At 43.1% G+C, this 12,208-nt stretch overlaps 1 protein-coding gene across 1 annotated transcript; it reads left to right on the plus strand.

Moving 5' to 3' along the window:
• The first annotated feature begins 646 nt into the window (after nt 1-646).
• trib2 (tribbles pseudokinase 2) lies at nt 647-12,000 on the plus strand. The gene is made up of 3 exons (XM_038962369.1): nt 647-1,965; nt 4,289-4,581; nt 9,693-12,000. Exons 1-3 carry the CDS (start codon nt 1,690-1,692, stop codon nt 10,159-10,161), a joined length of 1,038 nt encoding a protein of 345 aa, XP_038818297.1. The 5' UTR covers nt 647-1,689; the 3' UTR covers nt 10,162-12,000.
• The last annotated feature ends 208 nt before the right edge of the window (nt 12,001-12,208 follow it).

Genomic DNA, 12,208 nt, shown 5'->3' on the forward strand with positions numbered 1-12,208 from the left:
ATAACTATACACACATACACATGGATTTTGCGTTGTAGATTTGTGGTAGTGGAGTATGGGCCTGAGGGCACACACATAGTGTGTTGTGAATTCTGTAATAAATGTATTGTAATATTTGTATAATTGTATAACTGCCTTAATTTTGCCAGACCCCAGGAAGAGTAGCTGCTGCCAAGGCAGGAGCTAATAGGGGTCCATAATAAATACAAATTACTGAATGTAATGCATTACCTGGCAGATCAGCCAATATCTCAAATCATGCAATAGGCTGCCACGGTGGTATTCAGTAGCTTACCCCGCTGGTTAGACAATGTTTCCATATATTTATATGAATGGCATTTCTATTAGGAAATGTATGTACACCCCCCCCCCCCCCCCCCCCCCCCCCACCAATTAACATTAAAGCCATACCAGCCGTGGGTACATTTAGATCCATGTAGTGTACATGCAGCTCACATGACTGCTGTATTACTGTAGAGTAGACGGTAATTGTGTTAGGCATCCGCAGGCAAACCAATGGGGTTCCTCTCTGTATGTGTGTGTATGTGACGTAAGGGAGGCGGGTCGGGGGCAGGTCTGTGTGTAGCCTATGCGTATGTGTGTAAGCGAATGTATGTGTGAGTGTGGAAGCCTATCCGCCAGGCAGTCGGCTCCTGCGCTGAGGAAAGGTGTGTGTTAAGCGGCTGACCTCGCACTGAATGGACTAGCTAGATTTTTCGCAGCCACGTAAGTACACACCACCGCCGGAGAAGATGTCTTGCTGAATCAAGGGAAAGGCCTTGGAAAGTCGGCCATCCTTTACTTCCAGCAGCTGAAACAGCCGGCAAAAGTTCCTTTGGATTCAAAAACGAATTCGTCGCAAAGGACATCCACTTCCGAACACAACAAAGGTCTTTGAATTCTGGATGGTTTTCTCTCCATATTTGGTCGATGGCAATCCCCGAAGCTCGCTGCATGGACATTATGTGTTAAACGAACAAGGACCGTATGACACTGACCTGGTAGCTATAAAGCAATAGTATTGCTTTTGCTATCAAGAATTAATGTTGATTTAAATATAGGCCTACCGTAGTTTGCAACCTCGGTGCGATTTTAACCGCGGTTACTTTGTATCTTCTCTGTCTGCAAGGTATTTTCGGAAACGTGTGATGTAATTCAATGAATTGCAAGTCTAGCGGGCTATTTTTGTGCTTATATTTAATCTAGTAGTGCAATCATCATTACAAAACTGCAATCGGTAGGATTTGAGTGTTTCCTTTGTTGCAAATCGGCATTGCTGTCTCTCGCACTCTGGTAAAGCGTTTATGCTCAAATTCAGCACTATCATTCGTGCAAAGGGCTGCCGTGCGTCACGGTGCAGTGAACAATGCTTTTGTTTTAGTCCCGTGGCTGGGTAGATAAAGGAAACATTGCAAACGTTGTCTTAGAATTGCTTATTTCATTACATGTATTACATATGAGCTCTCCAATAGTAGCCTCGCCTACAGATAGAGTTTGACATAACCTACTTATTACATTGTAATAGGTGCACTTGCAAGGGTAGCACAAAATATAATCTAGCTTTATATTTTTTAAAGGGAAGCAACAAACTACAGGACCACTACAACCAATCTATTTACTCAAGTTTACAACCCAAAGTGCCGTCAAAGAGAAGACAACCGGATAGTTTGGCAGTATTAGGGAATCCTGATGAACATACAAATATCTAATCCCATCAACATCTCGCGTTATGGGAGATCACGGCACAAAGCGACCGATTTTGAGGAGTTAGGCCTATCTTGCTTGAGGACTACAGAATCCAGCCAGAGTTTCAGTCCTAACCTAGGATCCCCTAGCCCCCCCGAAACACCAGATTCCTCCCACTGTATCTCCTGCATCGGTAACTACCTACTCCTCGAGCCCTTGGAGGGGGATCACGTTTTCAGGGCCGCCCACCTGCACACCGGGGAAGAGCTCGTATGTAAGGTGGGTCCTCTATAAGTGTTTTTATAGGCCATTGAGTTGATTGACGGGCACATTAGTCATAGAGAGAATGCAGCAGATACATTGTCGCGAACGTTACATCATGAACATTCCATTCATCTCGAGCAGATAACGCTGTAGCCTAACCATAAAACACCATATTTGGTCAATCTACCAGTCCCACACACAGGTTTAATATAGCTAGAATAGAACTGTAGCACTATGATAAACATTAACTTGCTCACAGTACAGCCATCTACACTGAACAAAAATATAAACGCAACATGTAAAGTGTTAGTCCCATGTTTCATGAGTTGAAATAAAACATCCCATAAATGTTCCATATGCACAAAAAATGTGTGTGTGTGTGGGGGGGGGGGGGGGGGGGGGGTGCTAAGGTGTATTGCTGTCTGTAATAAAGCCCTTTTGTCGGGAAAAACTAATTTGATTGGCTGTACCTGGCTCCCCAGTTGGTCTAGGCCCACCCATGGCTGCAACCCTGCTCAATCATGTGAAATCCATAGATTAGGGCCTAATTTATTTAAATTGACTGATTTCCTTATATGAATTGTAACTCAGTAAAATCTTTGAAATTGTTGCATATTGCGTTTATATTTTTATTCGGTATGGATTGAGCCATAAATATAGGCCTACAGTAGTTACACGTTGATAGCTGTAGGCAATCTGGGTTCGTTTTTGAATGCAAATTACGCACATAATCTCCAACAGGAAATAAATAATGCACTGTATGCTAGCCCATGGAAGTGCCCGGTGTTGCTGCGAACTTTGTCTCCTGATATTTTATGCATGAATTGGAAATGGATACGACTGAAAGAGTAATGGAAAAAGTTAATGGAGTGCAAAGCAGGCAGCTCAGTTTGCGCGTCTCGAGAGCTGTATGGGTCGTGATGATGTAACGTTGACAAAGGAGTGAGTAATCACGCACCATGCACGCTCCATACTCTCCCAAACTCATAGCATGTATAGCACTACCAACGCCTTTGTTCCTCGTAAAAAAATTAAAGGTTTTCCTCATTCTCCTGTGCTCTGCTTAATTCATTACCAGAATGACACACTATTTCCTACTGTAAATGGATGTTATGTAAAATCTTGTTTAAGTGTTTCTAGTGCAATATGAATATAATACATTTCATTGTAGTTAAATCTCAAACTCTTAATTTTGTTGTTTTTCTTATATACAGTAGCACACACATCACCAAGGGTTTGAAAGATGGCAGATGGCTTTGCAAGTGCATAGGGCAAATTGAGGTCAACCTTTTGGCCTTTGTTCCCACCCCTGTATGGTACAGTATTAACTTAACTGTACAGTTTGATTATTGGAGCATTGGATACATGTACCATTTTGTACATTAAAATGTTATGAACCTGGCCTGATTAACAGAAATGTTAGGCTAAAAGCACACAGGCCCCACAGGAACACAGTCCTAGAGTATGACCCTAAACTGTGTCACAGTGATAAGAGTAGGCTAGGCCTACGGTCTTTGGCACTGCCACTGCCAGCAAGCTATATATATATATATAGCACAGGAGGTTGGTGTTACCTTAATTGGGGAGGACGGGTTCATGGCTGATACCATTCCACTGATTCCGCTCAGTGGAATGCTATCAAGCACATGGTTTCCTTGTGTTTGATGTCATTCCATTTGCTCCATTCCAGCCATTATTATGAGCCGTCCTCCCATCAGCAGCCTCCACTGACAAAGAAAAACCCTTGAATGAGTAGGTGTTCTAAAACTTTTGACCAGTAGTGTATATATGACTTTCATTTTTACTGCCGAGCAACATCAAAGATACATTTGTAATCTCAGAATTCACAGTTTACTACCAATGTGTATTAGTAGACCCCAGCTACAATTGTAGACCTTGAGAAGCACATGCACACACACAATGCAGGGTGAGACAGAGCCTGCTGCTCTCTATCTGTTTATGTACTTGGGCAATGGCGGCGAAGTTACAGAATCTTCACATTCAGATAGAAAAGTATGCAGAATATGGAATGGTCACCATGTAGCTCTATGGTTTTACCTTTCTATCTGCAGCAGCGTTCTAAGTGTTGCAGCCCATGGAATTAACATTGGTCTAAAGGTTCTGGAGCCCTGGGGGGGTGTAGGCATGTTCAGTAAGGTGAAGCGTTCAGAACTTGGAGAATTATAGCGCTTACACGATTCCCTATTCTACACGATGATAGACAATCACATCCGTTCTAGTCTACACAATGTGCTGAACAATGACTATCATCTCCATTGGATACTAAACTCTCTCCCTCCCTTTCTACCCCCCTCTCTCTCTCCCGCCGCCTCTCCAGGTGTTTGAGATAGGCATTTACCAGGAGTCCCTGGCGGTCTACTTCTCCCTGGGCAGACATGAGCACATCAACCAGGTGGTGGAGGTCCTGCTGGGGGAGAAGCGGGCCTACGTCTTCTTCGAGAGGAGCCACGGAGACATGCACTCCTTCGTCCGTACCTGCAAGAAGCTGCGTGAGGACGAGGCCGCCAGACTCTTCCGTCAGATAGCCTCAGCAGTGGCACATTGCCATGACAACGGCGTGGTCCTCCGGGACCTCAAGCTGAGGAAGTTTGTCTTCAGGAACGAGGACAGGTGAGGAAGGGGACAGGGTGAGGAGGGGTGATGGATGGGAGGGGAAGAAAGGAAGGAGTCTCTCACCTTATGCTCTTTGTAAATAGATATGAGTGTACATAACCCTACAGTAACTCTTTACATGAAGTTACACTGTGTAGTAGCACTGTAATTACTACAGTAAAATATTGTTGTAACATAGTTACGGAGTTGAGTAGTTTATATTTAGATCAGAGGTTACCATATTGAAGGTACCCAATATAACTAGGAGTACACACACACGAATGTGACTTGGGGACAACCAGGGTGACTGCTGGATACAGTTCAGGGCCCATGCTAGCTAGCCGAACGGCTGTTAAACTGGTGGACAGTGACAGCAGAGATGCTAGGATTAGATTTGTCTGACAGATGTTCAATTAGGGTGGGATTTACCATGTAAGGCTGTGACACAGAGTAATGAATCAGTGCTCCAGACATCTGCTCGAGCAGGGTTTAGTATATACAGACCCCTGGTGGTGGACTGTTGATGTTGCAGCCTATTAGGTGCAAACAGAATCAATATAGGTTTTATAACCTCTTATGCTGCAGAGATAAAAGCGAATTAATCAGACCAACATTTCTGTGTGTTCCACATTTATCATTATAATGTTTCAGGAGAACACTGATAAAAACATAGTCTAATGCTGCTTTTTTAACTGGCCCTGTCAAAGCAAGCATTTGCTGTTACCGGGGAGATTGAGCCTGTTCGCCACCTCATTCAGCCTGGCACTGACTGAATGCTCTCTATCTCAATGCCCCAGCCTAGACACACAATGACCTAAGGTCAGCTTGGTGTGCTCTCCTCCAATGGTTAAGGTTACATTTGGTGAAGGGCCAGCTGATCCTAGATCTATGCAGGACCTCATTCTGCTCCTATGGCAGAAGTCCAACCTGGCAGTGGAGTAGATAGATACCCTGTATCCAAAGTTCCCTCGATTTTTTTGAGCAAAGAAAATGCATCCCATAACATTGTATCATGGAAATAGCTGTTCTATCATTCAGTCTACAGTAGCAGCCAATGTGTGGTGTTCAATGTAGGCCTACATTCCATGAGACTTTAGAAAAAAAACATACAGGGCTTGACATTAACCTGCTTATCCACTTGTCTATCAGACAAGGAGGTGACTGAACATGTTGTTGTGTTGTTTGATGCAAGAAACCACTTTACAAAATGAAATGCATTATTATTCTCATACCATTATTACAGAGAATAAGACAAATTATGATTGGCTACTTAGCTTATTCAAGCCTGTCTCAAAATACAACACTGCCCCTTTAAGACAAAAAAAAGCTCTTCACCTGACTCGCTTTTCAAAGAAATGTACACGTTTTGTGCTCTTGTAGGAAGCAATCACTCCCATATTGCTGACTACAAATTATATATCTGGGCTAATAACTCACTAACTAGCAAAGATCATTAACAAAATGTTCACACGTGGCTACGTGCAGCTCTCACTTTGATCTCAAAACAAGCGCATCTACTCACGACCGCTCATGCTGTAAACACAATCCAGTTCAAAGTAAATGGCACAGATCCATATATTGTTATGGTCTATTTGATTATAGGCCTACTGCAGCTCTGATTGGTTATGTCGCTACAGTTTGTGTAGAGTACGGGCTGAATAATGCATGTCAATTCAATAAAATCATACTCCGATGTGTTCTGCCTACAACAAAATCTCTTGCATAGTTAGTTTTGTTTCAGTATTATGCATTGAAAGTGGCTAATATTGCGTTGATTCGATCACAATTGCCACAGTAAAGGGAACGTTGATAGTGTTAAGGAAAACTCTAGAACAGCGGTCACCAACCTTTTCTGAGTCAAAATGCAAGCCGAGATCTATCTCTCAGATTTGTTTTTAACATTACTTAAAAAGACGTATACCTATGCAACATTGACCAATTAAAAACTGTACTGTCGTAATGTTTGTGCTGTAAGTTATAGGCCCAATACATTATGACTGCATCCTGGCTTTCCTTGAATTGCCCTGCCAATGCATTGTTGTTCGGGACATTTTTTTAAAATGATATACTTTTTTTTGAGGTAGGCTTTATGATCACACCGTTAATAGATCTGTTGTTGTATTACTTGTGAGGCACAGCTGAGTGAGCATACATTTAAATAATTAACTTTTCATTTTTATTTTACTGGGTTGATGGGGCATACATCTGATGGTCAGTCTCAGTGGTCCGCCTCTCAACATCCCTCCGCTGTCCCTTTCCTCCACTAACACTGACCAAAAAGGGACACTGTCTTGAAGCTGATGGCAAAACTCGAGTTGCACCGCATTATTTCTGCCTCATGCACAAATTCACTATGAGAAAAGGGAAATATTCCTCAATATTAAAAAAGACCCAAGCTGCTAATAATAACATTGCAGGCCTATAGATACACTTTCCTACTCATTCATTACTGCTGCACTGCTTGTTGTAGCGCTGAGTGGAAATAGGAAGAATGCGCATTTTATGGTTTATAAAAGTGTTGAATACAAAGTGTTAACAGTGCTGAGTAAGAACTTAAACATGAACTCACTCATAAAAACAGCAGCTCTTTGCTGTATTCGTTGACAGTCTCTCTCTAGTCATGGTTTTCAATGTTTTGAAATCTCACATCATCAATTTTGCTGTAGTTTTCTTTTATGCCTGCTATGTTACTGCAGACACAGTAATCTGTGGTGCACAGTAAGCCTATAGTGCACTTGATTTGCTCTCTGGGCCCGCTGGGAAGGTAGAGTTTGTACCTTCAGACACATGAAATGGTTCAGAATGGCAACAGTTCACCTACCCAGCGCGCAGGGCAGCTGAATCGGGTGCACCTACCGCCAACAGCCCGAAGAAGAAAATAAAGGAATCCAAGGCTTTATCGTTGGGTTTTTTACAGAAATGTTTGCCAATCGACTAGAAATGGCTTGGAGATCGACGTGACCAGTGCTCTAGAAAGTTGAGTGAAGTTGAATCTCGTGCTTCTCTATGTGGGCTGATATTTCTGCGCGGCAGTCCTGGGAGCTGCGCGACGATCTCGGGGCGCGGGCACAGTTTAGAGGAAAAATTCCCTGTATCTTTGTGAATTTGTGGCAGTGTCACCCTCTGGCTCTGCTCATGGAAAAGGGAAGCTGAGCTGACTACCACACTTATCTAATAGCAGTCTAACGACCTTGGCTGCCATGACAGGACCTACCAGGGTGGGATGTCAAACCCTCCACTGAATGATTGATGGGGGCAGAGGGGGGTTAGGAGAGAAATTGTGGGGTTGGGAGTCAGGGTCTAGGGGTGCATCTAATTCTAAGTGGCTTTCTTCCTCTCCTCCTATCCTTATATCTTCTCCTGCATCCGCACCGATCTGAAAACAAGCTAGCACGAGATTTTAACATTTTGTAAAAGTTGAAAGCAGTGGTAGGCTACCGAGAATCTGCTTCACCTATCCAGCTCTTTCGAATCAGTGCAGATGAAGGAAAGGAGACGAGGAGTGGAGAGGAAGCCATTTCAGGCTATTCAGAGCCACCCTAGCCAAAAGCCAAGTCCCAGAGCTTCAGTGAGTGGAAGGCCAGAGAAGGGAGAGAGGGAGAGAGAGAGAGAGAGAGAGGCTACCCGGTAAGGTGATATGGCCATAGCAGTTTATGGTGACAGACTGGGCGACCTGCTTATGTCATCATGGCTGGATTGACCTATCACTGCCTCCCAGGAAAGGTTATAGGTCATAGGTCATACTGGCTGGGAATCCACTGCAGTGTCAGCCAGGAGAGATCTGGAATCCAGCCTTCTACAAGCACTGTCGTTGGTGTTCTAATTAATTTTTAACATCATTATGTGGGTCATACTTAACATGAGATGCTATGTAAGCAGTATTAAGAATTATGTCAGCCCCACTATCCTAATGGCTGCTTAGAGAGATTGCTGACTTCTATGTTGCATGTAGCTCTGTCAGTGATATTTACTAACAGGCTGCTTACAAAGGTTTCTAGCGGCAATGCATTGATTGAATACTCCGAACTATCTGAAATCAAACAAGTGAACCGGACGGTACAAAATCCCACAATTAACAGAAAGTCAAGCCGTAGCAAAAATCAGTGCATGTGTGCGTGTCACAGACAGTAAAGAGATATTTTCTGAATAGGCATTAGCCAGTGCTGCAGCTCTGCTCTTCTCCTCCTCAATTAAAATGGATGAAGTATGTGTGTGTGTGTGTGTGTGTGTGTGTGTGTGTGTGTGTGTGTGTGTGTGTGTGTGTGTGTGTGTGTGTGTGTGTGTGTGTGTGTGTGTGTGTGTGTGTGTGTGTGTGTGTGTGTGTGTGTGTGTGTGTCTTTAACAGCCCCTCACACTTCCACAGACACACACTCACACACAGATGGAGACACTTTAGGCGGCGCTTCATAAGTGTCCCTTTCTCATCATCTGTGTGTAGGGCCTGTGTACCCTGGGCCACTCCAGAGCCCTCATCAGTCACGATGTCCCTGAACAACCCATCATTATGATCAGCAGCTTTCACAAAACCATGGCTGTGATGGTCTGCTTTGAAAAGAGACTTCATGGTTCTCTGTTAAAAGGCACTGATGATGATAAGGCTTTTGAGTTTTGATTCCCATTTTCAAACTGTTCTTACTGCACGCTGACTCAAGGCCGCTGAACTGAAGTCTTCCATAATGGTTGCTCTTTGTTGGGCTGGAGAGGCCTATTGAATCAGCTGGGTTATTTATAGGCTGATGCATGCTGGCTGGCTAGCTGCACTGCTCTTATCACTGTGAATGGAAATGTTAGATGTACTGTAAGCCCCAGGCATTATGTGCTCTACTTCATTTAATGTCGAAAGCTATGGATCTAAAACATACGGATGATGTCCATCACAGTGAATTACAATGCCCTCCCACTAGAAGAGGGCAACCGCTTACTGTAATCTTGAACCATGCGGCAGTAGCATTTCTATACTCACAATGTTCTTTTGATTTTATGGACAGACTCAATTAAAATTAGAAAATGGGTCATTGTCCATTGATTTAACATATCGGTTATATAATTTTTGTATTTAGTCATCCTCCTGTAATAAGAGGATTCTGGGTATTAATATTTGTTTGTTGTCGGTTCTTGTCTCCCTCCAGGAGCCTTGTGAAGCTGGAGAGCCTAGAAGACACCTACATCCTGGAGGGCAATGATGACTCTCTGTCAGAAAAGCATGGCTGCCCTGCCTACGTCAGCCCCGAGATCCTCAACGCCAGCGGCAGCTACTCAGGCAAGGCGGCCGACGTCTGGTCCCTGGGCGTCATGCTCTACACCATCCTGGTGGGCCGCTACCCCTTCCACGACGTAGAACCCAGCTCCCTGTTCAGTAAGATCCGCCGGGGCCACTTCAGCATCCCAGAGAACCTGACGCCCAAGGCCAAGTGTCTGATCCGGAGTATCCTCCGCCGAGAGCCCGCAGAGCGCCTCACGTCCCGGGAGATCCTGGAGCACCCCTGGTTCTTATCCTCCGGGGCAGCAGGTGGCGCTATGGTCCAGGGGAGAGGGGAGCAGGAGCAGACTGTGCCCGAGGTGAACATGGAGGAGGAGCTGGATCAGTTCTTCAGCTGAGAAGACAGGAAACGGAGCACAAAGGGAGGACTACGCCACAGAGCGGAACAAACGCGACACGCTCTGAAAGAGCCTAAAGGTAGATTAGTTGTTTAGCAGGTGAAACATTGTCACTCACAGAAAAGGTGTATCCATCTTTTTTTCTTTCCATTTCATGGAAAACCAACCTCGAGGCAGAGCCAGGTGGCGAATGGTGTATTAACATAATTGGGGGCGGGACTTCTGTTAAGAGGAGTTGCCGCCACTGGACATGCAAGTCACAAACAATGTAGCAAACGTTATCTTTTGTTGTTCGTTTTTTTAAAGTGGTGCTTTTAAAAGTAGAGACATACGCCATGTTGTGACGCTACAGAAAGCACGAAGGGACAAAAACCTCAGCCAAGGAGAACAAGAACACCACTCCTCTATGCGCTCTCACACACCCAGGTAGAAGTTACCCACTAACCAAAGATCTAGGATCAGATCACATAACCCTCAATCCTCACCTTAACCATTATGAGGATTAAACAATATCTGACCCTGGAACTGTGGTCAGGGCCAACTTCTACCTCCTCTGTTCCAACAATCATCAGGACAGATGACCTCATTTTTGTTTTGTCACTCAGTGTTTGTCTCTCATTACCTAACATGACCTTTGAACCTAGCTTATAAAGCTCTTTCATTGACATAGAAGACGGATACTGACTAAACTATTTTATGTCTTCAGAAACGTGTGTACTTCATCATCTTTTTCTGTGTAGATTTATTTCTCTCTCCCACTCATCATGTGCATTTCTTTAAAAAAACTATCTTCCACCACCATCAATTTGTCATTTAATAATAAGGCTATGTTTTAAGTCTGATATCACCTTGTTGTATTAAGCTATTCCATTAAATTATTAATGCTGCTTTGATATCTTCTGCTTAACCTTAATTTGTAACCTCCCTCTCTTGTTATGCCTCCACTAATGGCATAATGCACTTGATTTGTTTAGGTTAGGTTAGGTTAGGTGAACAATCAATTCCACCTCTCTAGACTCGCTTTCTCTATTTAAGTTTAGCTTTTCATTTGTAGGAGAGGAAAACTTAACATTTTATTTAAATTGTAACAACTATATAAATATAAATATATATATATTTAAAAAAACAAAACATTGCAGGGTTTTTCTTTTTCAGAGATTCCTTTTTCATGTATATTAAAGGCAATAGTTTGGACACAGGACATGTGCGATGGGGAAAAAGTCTGTCCAAAGTTTTTAGAATAAACAATTAAACTTTTGTGCCAGTATTTCTCTGCCCCCACCACCCATGCCAACTTCGGTCACCCCTTAATATATTTTATTTTGAACTTGACACCAGTTATTAAACAATACTATTACAGTAACATGGTCTGCAGTAGCCCATGTTAATTTTCTACTGCCTGCATAGGTCCTGTAAAACTGTCCTGTTCTGAATGGGTACCAGTGGACATGTTTTGTCGTATCTCAATGTTACTTGAATTTGTGTTTTTATTAACTAGTCCTTGGCATGCACCCTATGAATGCTATAGCCTGCCTAGCAGGGTGAAACAAAATAAGCTTTTTTTTTTATAAAAGTCAAAACACAAGTGAAAATGTTATTGGAAATGTGCTATTTTGAGTCACTTTTAAAACAGACTATTGCTTTTATTTTGTTTCGTAGAATGAGCTGCCCTTATTTGCATTGGTGCTGATTTGGTGCTAATGCTTAAGAAGTCCTCTTGTTTTTGTTTGGAGGGGAGTGGTGCATGGTGGGAATTCTGCCTCGGATGTTCTGATTGTAAAATGTAACAGATTTTGGTGTTTTGTCCAAATTTATTCAGTAAATAAATTGTGAACTGCACATTTGGTTTGATTATTCTCTTAGCACACCTTAGATATGGATTCTTCATAACATTAGGCCTATGTATAATTTTACACAAGCCCACTTATGGTTATTATAAAGTGTTTTCTATCAGGGAATTCATCATGTCTAAAAAGAAAATGCTCAGGAAGGCCTCTGTGATAACATCTTCATTTTGCTGGAGTACAGTATAGTATGACCACTTCAT

This window comes from Salvelinus namaycush, chromosome 24 (assembly GCF_016432855.1).
Source record: "Salvelinus namaycush isolate Seneca chromosome 24, SaNama_1.0, whole genome shotgun sequence".
Lineage (NCBI taxonomy): Eukaryota > Metazoa > Chordata > Actinopteri > Salmoniformes > Salmonidae > Salvelinus > Salvelinus namaycush.